At 37.0% G+C, this 17,782-nt stretch overlaps 2 protein-coding genes and 1 long non-coding RNA gene across 4 annotated transcripts; 2 read left to right on the top strand and 1 right to left on the bottom strand.

The window, feature by feature from the left end:
* The first annotated feature begins 141 nt into the window (after positions 1-141).
* LOC133529970 (uncharacterized) lies at positions 142-5,191 on the top strand. Of its 2 annotated transcripts, XM_061867764.1 has the most exons (6): positions 142-1,149; positions 1,429-1,692; positions 2,706-2,890; positions 3,582-3,759; positions 4,031-4,128; positions 4,854-5,191. In XM_061867764.1, the coding sequence occupies exons 1-6, from the start codon at positions 1,096-1,098 to the stop codon at positions 4,954-4,956; spliced, it is 882 nt and encodes a 293-aa protein (XP_061723748.1). In that variant the 5' UTR covers positions 142-1,095; the 3' UTR covers positions 4,957-5,191. The 2 variants fall into 2 exon arrangements, with proteins under 2 accessions (XP_061723748.1, XP_061723747.1); XM_061867763.1 differs by having other exon boundaries at positions 142-1,692.
* A 474-nt stretch (positions 5,192-5,665) lies between these two features.
* LOC133529971 (vacuolar protein sorting-associated protein 28 homolog) lies at positions 5,666-12,619 on the bottom strand. The gene is made up of 7 exons (XM_061867765.1): positions 12,429-12,619; positions 12,294-12,354; positions 11,929-12,124; positions 10,908-11,009; positions 9,897-10,031; positions 9,147-9,284; positions 5,666-7,667 (listed from the first exon to the last, which is right to left on the bottom strand). The coding sequence occupies exons 1-6, from the start codon at positions 12,433-12,435 to the stop codon at positions 9,153-9,155; spliced, it is 633 nt and encodes a 210-aa protein (XP_061723749.1). The 5' UTR covers positions 12,436-12,619; the 3' UTR covers positions 5,666-7,667; positions 9,147-9,152.
* A 508-nt stretch (positions 12,620-13,127) lies between these two features.
* On the top strand, positions 13,128-16,504 carry LOC133529957 (uncharacterized). Its single transcript, XR_009801243.1, has 3 exons — positions 13,128-13,926; positions 14,882-15,029; positions 15,703-16,504. It is a non-coding gene; the product is annotated as an uncharacterized LOC133529957 (long non-coding RNA).
* Positions 16,505-17,782: the final 1,278 nt, after the last annotated feature.

Below are 17,782 nucleotides of genomic sequence, written 5' to 3'. Positions count from 1 at the left end.
ACGTGATTCGCGGTAGGCCCTCAGTATTGTCGTGGTATTGTCAAACCCTACTGTTTTCAATATGCATCTAAGAAATAACTTGTTTTTTTAATGATAAATCGTTTATATTCGTGTTTTTTTTCTTCTAGAGTTAGTGTCATAAAATGTCTAATATAGCTATTATTATAAAATTCGTGTAACGTAATTAATGGATGACCCCTTTAGACACACGTTCCATATGTATAACTAAAAATTAATACCTATTTTATAATTTATTTAAAGTGACATCACGAAGTATGTGATTTTTTCTCCCCTTGTCGCAAAATGTCACATTTTTTACACCCTAAACGTATGACGTAATTAATGTATGATCACTATGATCCCACTGCTGCTATCCCATGGTTACTAACTTACTACTTATAGTAAGTATTAATTAAGTTCGGTTAAATTTAAATCATTTTCAATAGGAATCTAGTTGCGTTTTGCCTTGTTTATAAATTATAAGAATTTAAACATAGAAAAAGCGTAAGTTGAAAATAGCTGGAAAATTTTGGATTCGCTCTTAAAGGTATGTCTGCTCTTTAGCGATAAGACCGCCTGTTGTCTGCCTCTATCACAAATCAATTGTTTTTCTTTAAGCTATATCTTTTACTGAGGTGTGCCAATAAAGAGTATTCTATCTATCTATATATGTCTGGGCATATGCAATAGGCAGATTTTAGACACATGTATCCTACCTAACTTTAATGGCGTCATGTTTGAATTTTATTAGACTGCGCAATTGTTACTACCGGCAACTTGCGTAGTTATACTCGTTATATAATCACACACGACATAAATACTACAATCGGAAGTTATTGCCATGCGTAGGATGAAACTAATCAAAAAAGCTATAAAGTTACGATTTTAAGTATCCACATGTACACATCTACTTAATTATTTTACTACTCATCGTATATACTGAGTTACTGATTCCCGAAACCTAGTAATTGTTTAAACATTGGCACCATTTTGACATATTAATAAATCTAGTTCACGATTTCTCTTTGTAACTTAAGAAAAGTACATTTAAGTTACGTTATAATTTGTATAAGTTTTTTTATTAATAATTGAATTATGTGGAGGAGAATGTGTTACATCGCACTGGTTTTAAGTTTATACGTATATAAAGTGAGTATTTTAATGATAAATACCTATATTTTCATCATGTTCCGGGAAGATTTTTTTTATTACTAATAATCCTTCGCCTGGGGGCCGTTCATTTATTACGTCGCACATTTATCGGAAAAACGGACCCCCCGTAAAGTCTAAAGTCAAATAAATTGCGATATATGATATCAAGCGATTTTGGATGGTTTTATTTTTAATATCTTTGACTTTTGCTGCCGCATGTATGCATACATAGACACAGCGTCAAACAGAAACCAAGACTTTAATACAATGTTTCAGAGTTCTCAACTATCGTACAGCGAAATCGATAAAAAATATTATCTCGTATCAGAAGCCCACAACTTGTCCAAAATGATATTCAACCGAGGCAGAAATAGTTATAACGAACTCAAACAAAAATCCTTAGAGACGATTGACACATTTCTAGATTTGGTGAAGATTATGAACGACATTATGGGACGAGAGCTGCGGGGCGCTATTGTAAAGTTTTATAAAATAAAATATTTTCATGATTTTACGAATTATATGATATCAATGGAGGAGGTGAGCATAATATATTTAACCATTAGGCGAAGGCTAGAAGTAAATTTAAATACTGTGATTTACAGACTTTTCTCTAATGTCGTGATATTTATTGATCGTCTAGTCCATCCGCTTAGTATTTGTCACTTCTCTTCGATGTCATTATAAGCCGATTCTACTGCATTTATCACGGAAATCTAGAATTCTGGATTTCGGATCGCAGTTTGTGTAAAAATTGACATTCGTCAACATACTAGACTACACAGCGTTATGTCAGTATACGCATCGCGATAGCAATGAAGACTGACGTCTGAACTTGATGAATGTGTAATATTGTAGCCTAGTTAAGTGAACAGAATGTATCTGAACCATCAGTATTTAAGCATATTGATGGATCACAGTATTTATTGTACGTCTAACCTTCGCCTTAGTATATATTAAACCTACCTGACTGTACATGTTAAATATTTTCTTCTTCACACGTTAGTTATACAGGCTGATTCTCACTAAGTTTTTTTTTTTTTTTTTTTTTTTCACATTTTACTTTTTAAGTTTATGTAGATTATCACCTATACACCACCATATTACAATAAATAGTTATAACCGAGCAAAGCTCGGTCGCCCAGGTACTATAATACATAAATATTAATAAATACACGTGGGCAAATAAGAAGTATATATATAATATATATAAATATAAAAATAATAATAATAAAGAAGTATACATTGTTTTTAAATTTTAACTATATTAACCTCAAAGATTAGTGCCACGGTTTATTTTCTTTTTTTCTTCATATTTTTTTAGAAGAGGTTTTAGCTTCTTTATTTGGATGTAGGGTGACCATTGTTGTACAGAAGTAAACCAAACCAAGTTGAATATCAACAAAAAGTTAAAAAACAGGATAAAGGTCTCGTGGTTTTACTGGAATATGGTGGTGAACAATTACCATTTACTGAGTGTGTATGGTTAGTCCTGCTTACGTATCATAAGTCAACCTGTATTTAGCACTTGTGTGGAAAATATTTATTTTCAGATAGTAAACATTACAGAACACTGTCTAATAGAGCCGCTGGAAAAGCTGACAGACCTAAGAGACCAGTTTCACGATGTCATCAAAAACTTTGAGGATGTCAGGAATTTTGACTCTGTAAATAAATGCAATGATCAGTTGCCTGATGAGGTCGCTACGGCACATTGTATTCTTCACCAAGCTGTGTTGTAAGTATTATTTAGATATGATGAACGTATTTAGTAGCCAAAATGTCCATTCCATAGCTGTAAAAATTTCACAAAATTGTATCGCTTAGCTTAGGTACTTACAGACCCTTTCAATAACCCTCGAAAAAATCGCTAAAATGTATGCTTAAATAATGGACCCAATTTAAAATTATATAATAATAAATAAATAAAAAAAGCGCTGGTGGCCTAGCGGTAAGAGCGTGCGACTTGCAATCCGGAGGTCGCGGGTTCAAACCCCGGTTCGTACCAATTTTTCGGAACGGAGTTTTCGGAACTTACGTACGAAATACCATTTGATATTTACCAGTCGCTTTAGTTTACCCTCTGGGTTGGAAGGTCTTGGGATTAGTTGTCAAGCGGACCCCAGGCTCCCATGAGCCATGGCAATATGCCGGGACAACGCGAGGAAGAAGAATAAATAAATAAACTTAATGCGTCTTTAAGAGTATACCTAAAAGCTCCGATCTATACTCTACATGGAAATTCGTAGTTAGACCTAGATAACTCTGCAACAATTTTGACAGCACAGATTGTGCAATCGTTATTTACACATAATTTCATAGAAGTTTGACGTTAAAATAACACTTGCACAGCCTGGGCTATCAAAATCCCTGCAGACTTATCATATTCTAACGCTATATCCAAATCCAAATAAATACAAATATTCCAGATTCAACGAAGTAATGCAACAGAGCCTGGGCACCATAGTGACCGTGAAGACCAGACAACACGCTCAAGACATGAACGAGTCGATTTACAATGTACAAACATGCCTAAACAACTTCGTACCGAAGTTTTTTGAGCAACTACTAGTCGACGTTTATACGGACGAATGCGAGTATTTAAAGGCGAGTTAATAACCGTTGTAGCTACCTGTATTCAATGAGACAAATACCAAATATTAAATAAATAAATAAATACTCGTATAATAAAATAGGGTATCCCTCGCAGCATTGTACCGTATGCCTATGCTGGCAGTATTTTCTCGCTGTATTGCAATGCATTAAGTGTAGAAGCTGGCAGTTCCACTGGTATCGTCGTCAACCAACTTCTTCTTCGGGCGCTGGGATCCCTCGGACCGAGGATCTTGACCCCTAAAGTTTTATTATGCATCTGCAGGTGGTGAACGCATCAATCACAGACTTGATGAAGGACAAGGCCAACGTGACTCACTTCCCGAGCAAGTGGAAACCGTTAACGGATCTGCTTAAAACAAAGTAAGTTCTGCATTCAGAATTCATAGGTAAGTACAACCTTCTGAACATACGGGATTGACGTACTAATGGAATTGCCGTCATGCCGTCGTTTATGGCGAGTCTAGGAGACCTGTGAAGTCGCCCTTCATTGTTAAAGTGTCAAAATCACATTGGGTATTTATTCTGTTAGAGCTACAATATGACTTAACGAAATCTATTCGAGAATAACACATGCACGCCAAAAAATTAATAATATATCAGGGATTGCAACCGGTTTTTTGCAAAAACTTCCAAATAACCATATATTTCGGTTTATTTTATACTCCAAATGTAAGACTCAGTTGTGTTTTTTTTAGATAACTACTTCGTATGGTTAGATTGTCCAATTAGAAGTGAAATAAATTGACAAAGAATGAAAAAATACCGGTTTCCGATCCCTGTTATTATATATTTTGGCATATTTTTTATAAAATTTAGAAAAATAACACGAAAATCGACTAGAAATAAAAAAATAGCATTTATCTGTAGGTATAGCGAATGAAAAAAATTCTAACAATTTACATTTAGGTACAGATTAAGTTGAAGTGACGTCACAGTTTCTGGCTCCCCCTTCCCCACATTTTGACCCCCACCCAACCCCAAACGTTGACGTAATAAATGGGCGGCCCCTTGCTTATGACGAGCTTTTATGCACGTCTCATAAATAACTTAAATGATCGTAAATGTGTTGTTTTTTTGCTTTTCAGACTAAAATCACCGAGCCATGTGTTAAACCAGCCAATTTTCGCAACGATATTCGCCATCGTCAATAATACTAGTTACGATGCAACGAGAAGACTTTTACACTAGAGGGCGCCTGTAGTTTCTTAGGGAAATACTTATTGTGTAAAGAGCAAAGTTGGTTTTTGCAGCGTGTGTTAATATTTGAGTCCCGAGCAAGCGAATGATTCTATAATAGAATCGCGACCGTAGCGATAAAAGTGTATGATTTCAGATTTAATTAAGTTTATTAACTATTTATTTTTATATGTAAATTGTAGGTGTAATAACTTAATTTAAAACAGAATAAATCTTTTGTATACATGACTTGTTTTTACTTGAGAATACAAAGAATCCGGCCAAGAACATGTTGGGCCATATATACCGAATACCGAAGTCCAATAGAAAAAGCAAATAATGTAAACTTTTGTTGGCATTTGACATCTAACCTAAAAAAATATGGAGGTTGATTTCACTGTAATATCACGTAATATTATTAACTAATATATATTTTACCAAAAAAATATACAAATAAAATATTTAAATATATAAATTGTTGATAAGATCATGATTGTTGTCAAACAGTGCGAGATTACGAAGTATTGAAGGTATATTGGTTTGTTTACATTATTTGCAATTTTTTTTGCCATAAGGTGAGATTGTGGTCAAATGCTTACCTTTTCCTGATAAAAAAAAATGTCTATTGGACTCCACTTTACATACGAATATAATTGTCTGTATGGGAGGGGAAATATCCAAAACAGACAATAAAATTGAAGCTAAATAAAAAAAAAAACTATCAGGTTTACAAATTTTAATTTAAAATCATTTAAGTATCTTATAAACACATAGTATTGTCGATATAGTATAAGGTATTTGAATACATAACTGAAGTATTTATTTAATATAAATTCATAAATTACTAAACGATATGATAAAATGCTTAATAATTGTCTTAGGGCATATACGTTTAAATTAAAACATAAAATAACGTAAGGACAACCGCTAGCTGGTGCGGTTGCGCGGAGCGGGTGAGCGGGTTAACGAGAAATAGTATGAGCGTTGCCAACGGGCGCGGACGGGTTAATCCTGGTAACATTCGCTTTGTTTACATATGTGTTTGCAATAGTGCGTAACCTTAGTTTAGTATTATGTCAATGCCTGTGAGTTCCTATAATTGGCTTCCTGTATCTACTATATTTTCTATGTTAATGTCACAGCTGTTGAATCTCCGTATAAATAAATAAAAAACAGCCAAGTACCATTACTACCATTATTTACAAACACGACAATAAAATTATGTCTGTTGTATGGGAGCCCCCCTTAAATATTTATTTTATTCTATGTTATAGCGGCAACAGAAATACATAGTCTGTAGAAATTTCAACTGGCTGGCTAACAATCACGGTTCATGAGATACAGCCTGGTGACAGATGGACGGACGGACAGCGAAGCAGTAATAGGGTCCCGTTTGACCCGTTGGGTATGGAACCCTAAATACCAGTAGTTACCGCAAACTCGGTTTAGAGTTGGTGGTAACTACTGGGAATTTTTACTAACCACCTAACCAAGTTGGAGGTAACTAGAGGGAATTTTTTCCCAGTAGTTACTACTGGTAAAAGGTGGGAAAAAAAATCCCAGTAGTTACCACTGGTAACAACTTGGTGGTAACTAGTGGGAATAACCCGCGCGGACGCGTGCGACGGATTTCACCTACAATGGCACCCGCGTGCGTGTGCCCGCTCCGTGCACCCGCATTAGCAAGCGGACGCCCTACAGGGGCACTCAATAAACTTTTGCATAATCCCAAAAAATTAAAATTACATTTATTATATTATAATTTAACGTTCGAATTAATTTGCAGTAATGAAAACAACTTAATAATTTAACAATCTCAATAAAAAACTAACACACTATTTTTCAGTTTGAAACATTTTTCTTGTTGATTTTTTTTTTACTTTTACCTGTGTCATTTTACCACAATAGAAGGTTTATACGATTTTAAGTCTTTGTATGTTGGTTTTCTACTGAGTCAATTTTGATGAATCTGTGAGATGTCAGTTGGTGTGTCATTGGGTGACATGGGCTACATTTTTAACTAGTTAGACCAAGCGAAATCTGCAGCGATTGATAAAAAGCAGTTTTTGAAAATTAGTATATGGCAAAAACTCAGAAAAAACAATGAATAGCCTTAAAAGGAAGCGCTGATGGTCTATCGGTAAGAGCGTGCGACTTGCAATTCGGAGGACGCGGGTTCAAACCCCGGCTCGTACCAATGAGTTTTTCGGAACTTATGTACGAAATATCATTTGATATTTACCAGTCGCTTTTTGGTGAAGGAAAACATGGTGAGGAAACCTGACTAATCCCATTAAGGCCTAGCCTTTACCCTCTGGACTGGAAGGTCACAAGGCAGTCACTTTCGTAAAAACTAGTGCCTACGCCAATTCTTGGGATTAGTTGCCAAGGGGACCCCAGGCTCCCATGAGGCAAAAATGCCTGGAGAACGAGGAAGAAGAACCTGCCATCAACATGTCTTTGTAACAGTTAAGAAATATTGCCATATTTATTTAAAGTGGTTGTCAAATTATTGCGTTGCAGATTTAGCTTGGTCTATATCTAACGTTCATGTTATAAATTCTATTTGTGTGGTATTCCAAACACAGTAATTAAAAAAAAAATGATTGAGATTATGTGATTAGTGTCCATTCCGTACAAGAGTGTATAATAATTATAAGTAATAGATATAGTGAAGCTACTTGAGTATGAGATACACAACACTTTTGAGCTCCGTGAGATATCTGGAACAAAAAATAATCATATGTTTAAGTATTGTTTAACGGCTTCCTCGCCTAAATAAGTTTTTGGCAAAAATTTAATTTTTGGTACAAGCTATTATCGCTGACTGTACTTTTCTTACCAAAGGCAACTAATACTCATCCAGACACTTCTAAAAATCCCAAACACAATTAGGTTGCGTTGTTTTATCACGGAGTTCCCATGGTCACCTCCTGTCTCCATCATCAGATCATCTCGATGGTACCATAATATTGCATTGTCACCCGACTTACATATGTATGCACATTTTCATCTTCATCGAAAATCGGGAAGTGGGTCAAATTTAACTTGCGAGATTTGATTAAATGGTTACAGACCGACAGACAACGGGACAAGGTGAAACTAAATAAAAGCTTGTAAAAAGTAACTGGGATCAAGATTGTTTAGGTCAAGTTCAAAACCGGGTGGTAATTATTTTATTACCTAAATAACCTTTAGCGATAACATTCATCAGTGCAAATAATATCTTTAACTGTAACCAAAGAGAATTTGAAATAGAGGTGGATAGAGGTGGAAATCGAAAAACTCGCGCGGCTAGATGTTGATGTCAACTTTAGCCAGTCTTCTCCGAGACCACGGGGACAACGCCGTCCTCGAAACGTCCGAGGTAAATTTAAAACTTAATACGCGATTAAGTCCCGTTTGTGTTACTTAGTTAATAGAGGTGGATTGTTAAAGAAAACTTTGTAGTCACAGTAAATTGAAATTGACAACCATCTTTCGAAACACGATTAATACTTTAGAACGCCATTTGACTTTGATCCTTATTATTTCACTGACATGTGTTAAATTTGTTAAATATCAAAAAGTGGCGCCATCTATTAGAGCATAGGCCAAAGGTTATGGCGCCATCGCTCGAAAAGATGCCGCCATACTTTTGGCCTATGCTCTGTGCATGGACACTTACCCCCTTATTCATAAACGTCTACTAAAGTTAACAAGCCTGCTAATAATCGTTTGTCCCTTTCCGACGTATTGGTATGATGGAAAGGGACAAACGATTATTAGTGGCTTGTTAACTTTAGTAAACGTTTATGAATAAGGGGGTTAATGAATGGAACTCATTTTAATCATACATCAGTTTTCTTACCCAACGTACATTAGACTAGCGTCAAGTAGAGGATTTATCAGTACTGCTTCTTGACACTAGATGTCACGAATGTAGCGACTGCCGAAAATTGCTCAACAATTTACAAATCGACATATCTGACAGCTTGTCCAGCTTGGAACTTTTTTTTTTATACCACGACGGTGGCAAGCAAGCATACGGCCCGCCTGATGGTAAGCAGTCACCGTAGCCTATGGACGCCTGCAACTCCAGAGGTGTTACATGCGCGTTGCCGACCCTTTAAAAATCTGTACACTCCTTTTTTGAAGAACCTCATACTGTAGACCCCTCGGGAAAACCTCGGCAGGTAGAAACCTGTGTTGAAAGAGCTTACATTGTTTCAGTCCTTGTGCAGAAACTTGTTGAAGGCCTGGTAGGAGGTCTCCAGGTCGAAGATGAGCTGTCTCCCCTGCGCCTCGGAAAGCTCGTCTGAAGCAGACATCTCTGACAGCTTGTCCAGCCATTCCTGGACCTGCACAGATATTTACTACATTATATATCATTTGAGCAACTTTTACTATGGGACCAATCCTCAAATCGCGCGTTCTGTTTTTTTTTATTTGGATCTAATTTGGCTCGTTTGATTACTCTTCATTCTGTGCGGAAAACATATGAAATCACAACCTGTACCAAACAAAATGTATGTATGTATGTTTGTAACATAGTGGTAGATTTTTTAGGGCACATGGTGAAATTGGGCTTATATTGTACAGAATAGGGAAAAAAAATATTCAACAACCAATATAAAAATATTCAATTTAAATGACCGGTCTGGCCTAGTGGGTAGAGACCCTGTCTATAAAGCCAATGGTCCTGGGTTCGAATCCCAGTAAGGGCATTAATTTGTGTGATGAACACAGATATTTGTTCCTGAGTCATGGATGTTTTCTATGTATTTAAGCATTTGTATAGTTTATTATATACATATATCATTGTCTGAGTACCCACAACACAAGCCTTCTGGCTTACTAATACTAACTTGTGTAGGAATGTGCCTATAATATTTATTTTAATTTAACAAAAAAATAAAAACCAGCCCACAAAACCCTATTATAAGGGAAAAAACGGCGTTACGTTGACTGACCTTCAGTTTCCCCTCAAAGTCCTCGGGCAGCATCATGAGACGGTCCATGGTATCCCTCAGGTCCCGGAGCTCCGGCTGGATCATGTCCATGGCACGGAACTCCAGACGGAGCTTGTCCATCAGGGTAATAAATAGCTGGAAACATACAACAATTCATTAAAAAAGAGTTCAACAATATATTGTCCACAGATGGGATTATGCCAATTGAATACGAAATTAAATTCATTAAAAATAAATCATTTGTTTCAGAAGACAGGTTCCATAATATGGTTAGTAACTCTCAAGAACTATGTAAGACTATATTTTTTAAAGAAAGAAAGCAAAAAAAAAAAGCGCATAAAATTCATTAAATTAAAAAAAAACTTTCAAACAACTCAAAAATTAAGTATGCCACCAGAACACAATAATTCCCTACAGATTTAACCATATTGCTCTGTTCAGTTTGTGGTCGCCAGTCAAGAACTTTTGTTCTCTGAGCAATGTGCCCTGCTTACTATGACCTAAATTTCACAATTTTGTGAGCTTGACAATTTTAAAACCCAGAACACTAAAGGTTATAAATTTGTTTGATTAGTTCCTGATTCGCCAGATTCTTGTTTAACCGGATTTTTGTTTAGTCAGGTAAGGAGTATTACTGCAATGTTCTGCCGCCAGAGAGCAGCACTAGCACATATTCTAAACCATTAAGTAAGTCATACATACTATGCCTTATACAGTTTTTTTTAGAAGTTTTCATTGTGACATTGATGCAGTAAGGCCGCTTGTTTACAGAGGCCTACCGCGAAAGTCAAAATTTCGTTATCTGCCTCTTTATCGCTCGAATATGAAAGAGTAGAGAGGTGATAGCGATATTTCAATTTTCGTGTTTCGCGGTAGGCCGTCAGTGCTAGAGGCGCCATGTAACGTACTCCTGTATCGCCGCTGGATTCCTGTTTTGCTGGATTTTCTTTAGTAAATCCGATGAAACAGGAATCCCGCAAACGGGAACTATTCCTTTGATGAGATACTCACAGAAACAATTTCAGCAATGTATTTGTTGGTGTTGCCCTTGTCATCCTTGATCAGGTTGGGCTTGTTCTCTCTTATCCGCTCCAGCGCAGCAGGGCAGTCTAACTGGAAATGATAACAATGCATGTGAGTAAGTTAGTTACCCTGTATTACTTCTAAAATATTGTCCTTATAAATCATATTTATTTAATTATACATATTGCATCTTCTGTTCTGTAACAATCAACTGGGCTGCATTGACAACATCTAAGGACGGGCCTTATGGGCAATAAGAATGGGGCTAGTACAGCATGGCACACAAATTCGAGTCAATCGTCTAATGCCACAATGCGATTGATTGATGAGCTCGCATCACGCGTGCGATTGGTCGTAACTAGTAGCGTTAGAGTTCACGAATTCGTGAGTGATTAGTTACACATAATGCATCTTCTGTAAGTAATCAACTGGGCTTACGGGCAACAAGAATGGGGCCAGTACAGTGGTGTCACGCACACAAATAAAGAATGGTGCTATTCTTAGTGCCTGTAGGGCCTATCCTTAGATATATGTCAATGGTCTGCTGGTATTTAAGCAGTTGAAGGTTGAAGGTAAACAATGATTGGGAAAAATGATTTGTTGTAGATTGAATAGGAACATAGTAATTATTCCTCTACAACCTTTGTCCTACCATAAAGTGATCACATAAATAGATATGGTTACTGATAATGCGCAACCCAATTTTCAATTAAAAATAAATACATATTTGAGGACAATCCTACACAGATTGACCTAAACTAAGCAAAACTTGGACTATGGGTACTAAGCGAGGATATACATATGTATATAGATAAATACATACTTATATGCATAGAAAACACCCATGACTGACAAATATGTGTTTATCACACAAATAAATGCCCATCAGCTTCATAGGCAGGGTACCCACTTGGCCAGATCCATCATCAACCCTTCAATCCTTTTCTTATTGCAACAAATACTGAACATTGCAAAGGAAATAAACTAAAAAGGTCTATGAAATACTTACCCTAAACTTTGTAATGAAGGCCTCAATATTAGGGAACTCCGTGCCCTGCACCTGCTTGAACGCGACCTTGTACTGCACAAGCAGGCGGCTGCACGCCGCAGTATACTCTTGAGCACGAACCAAGTCCCTCATATACGCTTTCTCGAGATGCTGAAGTGTACTAACTACAGCATATAATTCTGCCATGTTATCGTGCCTGAAAATTGTTTAAAAAGGCATAGATCACTCTATAAATGCCTAAAAATTCTTAACAAGGATTATAAAGCTAGTAAATGAGCTGATAATTGAAAATTTAAAGCTATAAGCAAATATTGACTATGATTCGTTAGTTTCATAATTACGTGGTTTCCAGGTAAAACACTTACTTTTCACGCTCTCTGGCATTGCGGTAGAGCTTAACTTCTTCGTATAACTCAGGTCTTGTGTCTGTAAAAGTGGTAAAATGCTGATAATTGGGAAAAACAAAGGATAAAAATTAGATAACAAAGAAAAGTACAAACCTTGCATTGTAAACGTATTTCAGTGATGATAAAATTTAAGGCTAGCTTGGGAAGGTGTTAATTGAGCGGAACACGCACTAAATTTTAAGGAGAATAAATAGAAAACTAATATTTATTTTACTAAGAGGATGACAAATCCTTTCGCCCTTTAATCGAGTTTTGACGTAAAATTGAACGAATGAAAAGATTGGTGACTGATGAATAGTGATGTTCTTAAATTTTGCTGTTGCAATAAATTTATTTGCAGCCCAAAAACGCGTCGTGCGAAACGTTCGTGTGTTCAGTCCTTAGTGTGTACTTAATCTTATATTAATCGTGTCATTCACGACGACGCCTTGCCTTAACTCGTAATGACATGTAACTAAAGGTTAGATTTGACAAATCTGCGCGTCTTCGTGGATGACACGAACAATACCTAGAGCTTGAATATATTGAACTTGCATATATAGATTATATATATATTTCGGGGATATCGGAAACGGAAATAACGATTTTGATGAATTTGCTGCATGGCCTTTTCGGGGGCAAAAAATCGATCTAGCTAGGTCTTATCTCTGGGAAAATAGTGGTACAAAAAGATGGAAAAGTTCTCCAAAATTTCATAATATATAAATTTTCCATTTTATGAAAATGATTTCCACATAGAAAATTTCTGAAATGTGCAGATTTCACAACTTTACATTTTTTCCAGCGGAACAACTATGGTAGGTCCAGATAGGATAACGAGAAAAGGGGAGATTTATAAATTACGTCACCCGAATTTCAAGATTTTTTGACCCCTTCCCCTCCTTGTCATATTTGGCAAGCATTTATGACTCCTCTCCCCCTTGTCACAACATGTCACATTTAGTTAACCCTTCCTCCCCCCTAAATGTATGACGTAATGGATGACCCCAAAGCAGATAGGGTAGGAAATCGGAATACTTGATAACTACAATACTTAAGTAACAGAATTGTACTAAATAATTAAATATACGCTATGTAGGCAAAAAGAGATAAGTAGGCTGGAATTCCGTGGCCCACCACGGGAATAAATATGCCAAATAAACAACATATTCATAGATATAGCTAAAACAAGGTCGCGGGTGGTGGGGCGGAAGGAACAGATGAGGCCCTGTTTCACCCAAGATCGGCGACACGATATGTGCCCTTGCCTATTAGAATATTGTTTATAAAACTCTACGCTATTAAATATCGTCTAACTGATGATTGTGCTTCATTTTCGTATATACCGTACCGTAAATCTACTTGACTAGAATTCAATGATTAGTATAATAGTCCACAAGTTCAATAATTCATTATCAAAACATTTTTTTTGTTTCGTCTTGGTTAAATACAAATATTTTTCCTCTGCATATAACCACTAGATAGTCAAGTGTTGGGCTATGTAACTGGGTATTTATGATGGATTTAAATAATTCACTTAAACGTGTTAAATAATTTACTTAAATTTTCGGTAAAGTTTTGAAGCAGAAGTGAACAACCGGCACTGAAAATGGTAAGTCGATTTTTTTTATAATAAGTGTTTGTTTCCATTCACACAAATAACAGAATATAATGTTATCTATACCCAGCAACACGTAGATATCACATTACGGTCAAGGATTTTCAATAAGTAATTAAAATTCGTTACAGTTGTGTAGTGGAGCCGTTTAGTGTTCAGTGATACCATATACTATGTATGTGCAATGTACGATAAACCCAAAATGAGCAAACCGTTTAATTATTTGTGTTACAAAGTAGTTTTTTAACTCCTCTTGCAAATAAAGAAACCGAGCAAGCGAAATATTTCTAAATTGAACCACAAGTATAGCGAGTTGTTCTAAAAGTGGAATTTTGAGCGTTGCGAGGGTTGAAAAACCAGGGTGATACAAATATTGCTCCCGAATGAAACGGAGTTTTTCACCACATCAACGAAAGGTCAATACTAACTACATATAAGTGAGTCTTTATTCTTCAATGTAGGCATATTAAAATGCACTTATGAATGTCAAAAACTAGGTACCAGAGGTTCTAACCCTACACCACATATAGCCCCGAGAAGATACCGGCGCAAGAAAATTGGCGGGACACATTTTGAACGAAACGCAACTGTCACAGTCGCACTTATACGGAAGAGTGATAGAGAGAGATAGCTACGATACGCTACGGAGCGTGAACGATTTTAACGTTGGCTACGGGCTTACCGCGAACCACGTTCGACGTGTTGCATCCCTGTCACACTTACGTACGAATTTACAAGTGCGACAGAGAGGCAAAACGTCGACAGAAATCCTTTCATCCCTTGGTTCACAATCTACTATTGGTTTTCAATTGGCATTAACTCGGAAACTAGGCGAATTCCACAAAAGTTTATAAGACATTTTAGCCTTTAAATATGATCAGGAATACACTATTAAAATGTTTCGGGTTCCTCGTGAAACACCGTATAAAAGCGATTTATTTCTGTGCAGGCATTTGCATTCAATAAGAAACAGACGATACTAGATTTGGATGAAAAATATTGGAGGGTGATTCTGGATTATATGCCAGTCCAAGACTTAATACGCACGGAACGGACCAGCAAGGCTTGGCAGAGGAAGATACTCTCATACTTGTCAAGTGAGTAGGTAAACTTTAGACTTCGACCACGCAGTTTGTACTGACTTGGCACTCTCGGCAATAAAAAAAAAAGAATGAATGAATAAAATGATGAATGAATGGTCGCCTTGGCGGGCGACCGATCTTTAGCTTTTTCCAAATTTTTTTGCTTTTGAAAAATTTTGGTCCCCCATTATATATTGCCGATAAAATGTCCTACCACTAAAACAAACTTTATAAAGTATGTAGTACGTAGTACCTACATTAAATTTGTCATAGAATTAGAGGTTTTCCCGAGGGGCTACAGTATGGGGTTCTTCAAAAAAGGAGTGTACAGGTTTTTAAAGGGTCGGCAACGCGCATGTAATGCCTCTGGTGTTGCAGGCGTCCATAGGCTACGGTGACTGCTTACCATCAGGCGGGCCGTATGCTTGTTTGCCACCGTCGTGGTATAAAAAAAAAAAATAGATGTGTTTGTTGTGTAAGCTGCATTCTACTCTACACTATGCGTTGGCGTGGCGTAGCGTGAACCAATCTAGCCGTGCACGAAACCACATCTGTGCGGCCCTTTTTGTTTAATGTGTATTCCCAAAGTAATGAAAAGGTTGGCTTTGGGGGCCCCCTTAAGTGCGAGGCCGTGGGCGAGGGCCCCATTCGCCACTGCGTTAAAGGGTTGAATGCTTGTTCCTTTCAGGTGCCCGAATCACTATAGGTCCCGATAAACCAGAAAATCCGAATGATCGTCACAACTTTGTCTATCTAAGTGAAGAAGAAGATTTTCCATCGGTCAAGCTTTGGTCTCGTAAACTTGGCCATGCAGTGTTTTCCTTCAATAAATACTCTGGAGGTGTAGACGACTGCATGTCGCTACATACCATGTTTCCTAATCTGGAGGAACTTGAGGCAAGTATGATAAGGCCCAAGTCCCATCATAGAGGCATTTACCATGTAGTAGGTACATTATTGTCGAGACTCGGAAGTAGCTACTTCCTGACTGAGGATTCGTTTTAAACGGACCACTTTGGGAGTCCGTTTAATAGAACCCGAAATCCGAAGCCAACAAGGCACCATTCATTTATTACGTAAGACGATTTTTGCCAGTTTTTGACCCCATCCCCTACATAAGAAAAAATAAGAATAGGCTGACCCCGCATCCCTGCTTAATATTTGTCACGTAAGAATGAAAAGCAATTTTTATTTTTTGTTAATAATAATTAATAAATTTTGGTTAAAACTTTAAGTTTTTTTTATTATAAATTTTTACAAGAGATTTTGATCAGTGCAGGGACGTTTATTTAATTTATTGGCACCCTGGCCCAGTGGGCCTGGGCCGCCCTATATTATAAGCACAAATACATTTTATATCGGCGTCTTCTGGAAACGTGGGGCCTACGCTGCCCTTCGCAGCCTGCCTCCCCGAGCCATGGCCCCCTTGGCCCTAGGGTAAATACGCCCCTCAGAGCCTCAAAACCCACCTGATATAAGTGCATTTGCCACTGGAAGACTCCCTCCCCCCCTTGTAAGGAAAAATAAGACATGATTGAACCCCCCCCCCCCCCCCCCTAAATCGTCTTACGAAATAAATGACTAGCCTAATAATTATGTTTTAAAACTATTTTTTTTTCAAACGCCTCACATCATTTTGAATGTGTTGATTCTCTTCAAATCGCTGGATCGGTTTTTTTATCAAACATATTAGCTAAGAGGAATAGCAATTAAATCACGTAAAAAAATCGCATAGAAATCAGTCCATCCGTTTTGAGAGCTACGATGTCAAAGACAGACTTTGGCGTCAAACGTATTATTTCCCCGATTTGACTGTTTTTGGTCTTCGTTTCGTGAGCTTATAGCTCCTACCATCTATGCATCATGATAAAACAACGCAACCTAATTATGTTTGGTATTTATAGAATTGTCTAGATGAGTATTAGTTGCCTGTGTAAAGAAAAGTACAGTCAGCGATAAATGCTTTTACCAAAAATGATATTTTTGCCAAAAAATTATTTATTTAACTTGCAATGTACAATTTTATTGTACATATCTATGTAAAATTGTACCTATGTTTGTACGTTTCAAACAAAGAGTAAAGTATGTGACAAATCTCCAATGAAGCTGTGAATTTGCATAGGTACATATGTAAGTCGGGTGACAATGCATTATTACGGTACCATCGAGCTGATCTGATGATGGAGACAGGCGGTGGTCATAGGAACTTTATGATAAAACAACGCTACCCAGTAGTGTTTGGGTTTGTTAGAATTGTCTCGATGAGTACTATTAGTAGCTTGTTGAAAGAAAAGTACAGTCAGCGAAAAAAGTTTGTATCAAAAATGTGGCATTATCTATGAAAAGGGACCTTATTGTCGATGGCGCTTACGGCGCACTGCGTTGTATTTGTATCAGAGCATCGTTTATAACGCCGGAAGCGCCATCGACAATAAGGTCCCTTTTCATAGATAACGTCACAAATGAAATTTTTGGCAAAGAAAATATAAGGACATACAGTGAAATTGGGAGAATCAACTTTTTAGCGTCACTCGTTGCCATGGTTACGATTAGTTGTCCAGGGGACAAAAGTTCATTTAAATACTGATTTTATGGTACTTAAATGTATTGAACTTGCGTTTTTGTGGTCGTTATAACCAATGTCCATAATGGGCCCCCTACTAAGCATGTTAATAGAACGGCATACAACGTCCCTTCAAACAAACTGTGCCACTGTTGTCCCTTGGACAACGGGACAGGATAACAAAACAAAAAAAGTTGATTCACCC

The sequence above is a fragment of the Cydia pomonella genome, chromosome 22 (assembly GCF_033807575.1).
Source record: "Cydia pomonella isolate Wapato2018A chromosome 22, ilCydPomo1, whole genome shotgun sequence".
Lineage (NCBI taxonomy): Eukaryota > Metazoa > Arthropoda > Insecta > Lepidoptera > Tortricidae > Cydia > Cydia pomonella.
Note: the sequence above shows the minus strand (reverse complement) of the source record. Positions and strands in the feature narration are given on the sequence as shown.

Coding starts and splice junctions, on each gene's coding strand:
- LOC133529970 (XM_061867763.1), top strand. CDS start 1,369: ATGTATGCATACATAGACACAGCGTCAAACAGAAACCAAGACTTTAAT. Junction 2,891..3,581: donor ATTCTTCACCAAGCTGTGTT/GTAAGTATTATT, acceptor CAAATATTCCAG/ATTCAACGAAGTAATGCAAC. Junction 3,760..4,030: donor ACGAATGCGAGTATTTAAAG/GCGAGTTAATAA, acceptor ATGCATCTGCAG/GTGGTGAACGCATCAATCAC.
- LOC133529971 (XM_061867765.1), bottom strand. Junction 11,010..11,928: donor CCTTCATTACAAAGTTTAGG/GTAAGTATTTCA, acceptor TATCATTTCCAG/TTAGACTGCCCTGCTGCGCT. Junction 9,285..9,896: donor ACTTTGAGGGGAAACTGAAG/GTCAGTCAACGT, acceptor ATATCTGTGCAG/GTCCAGGAATGGCTGGACAA.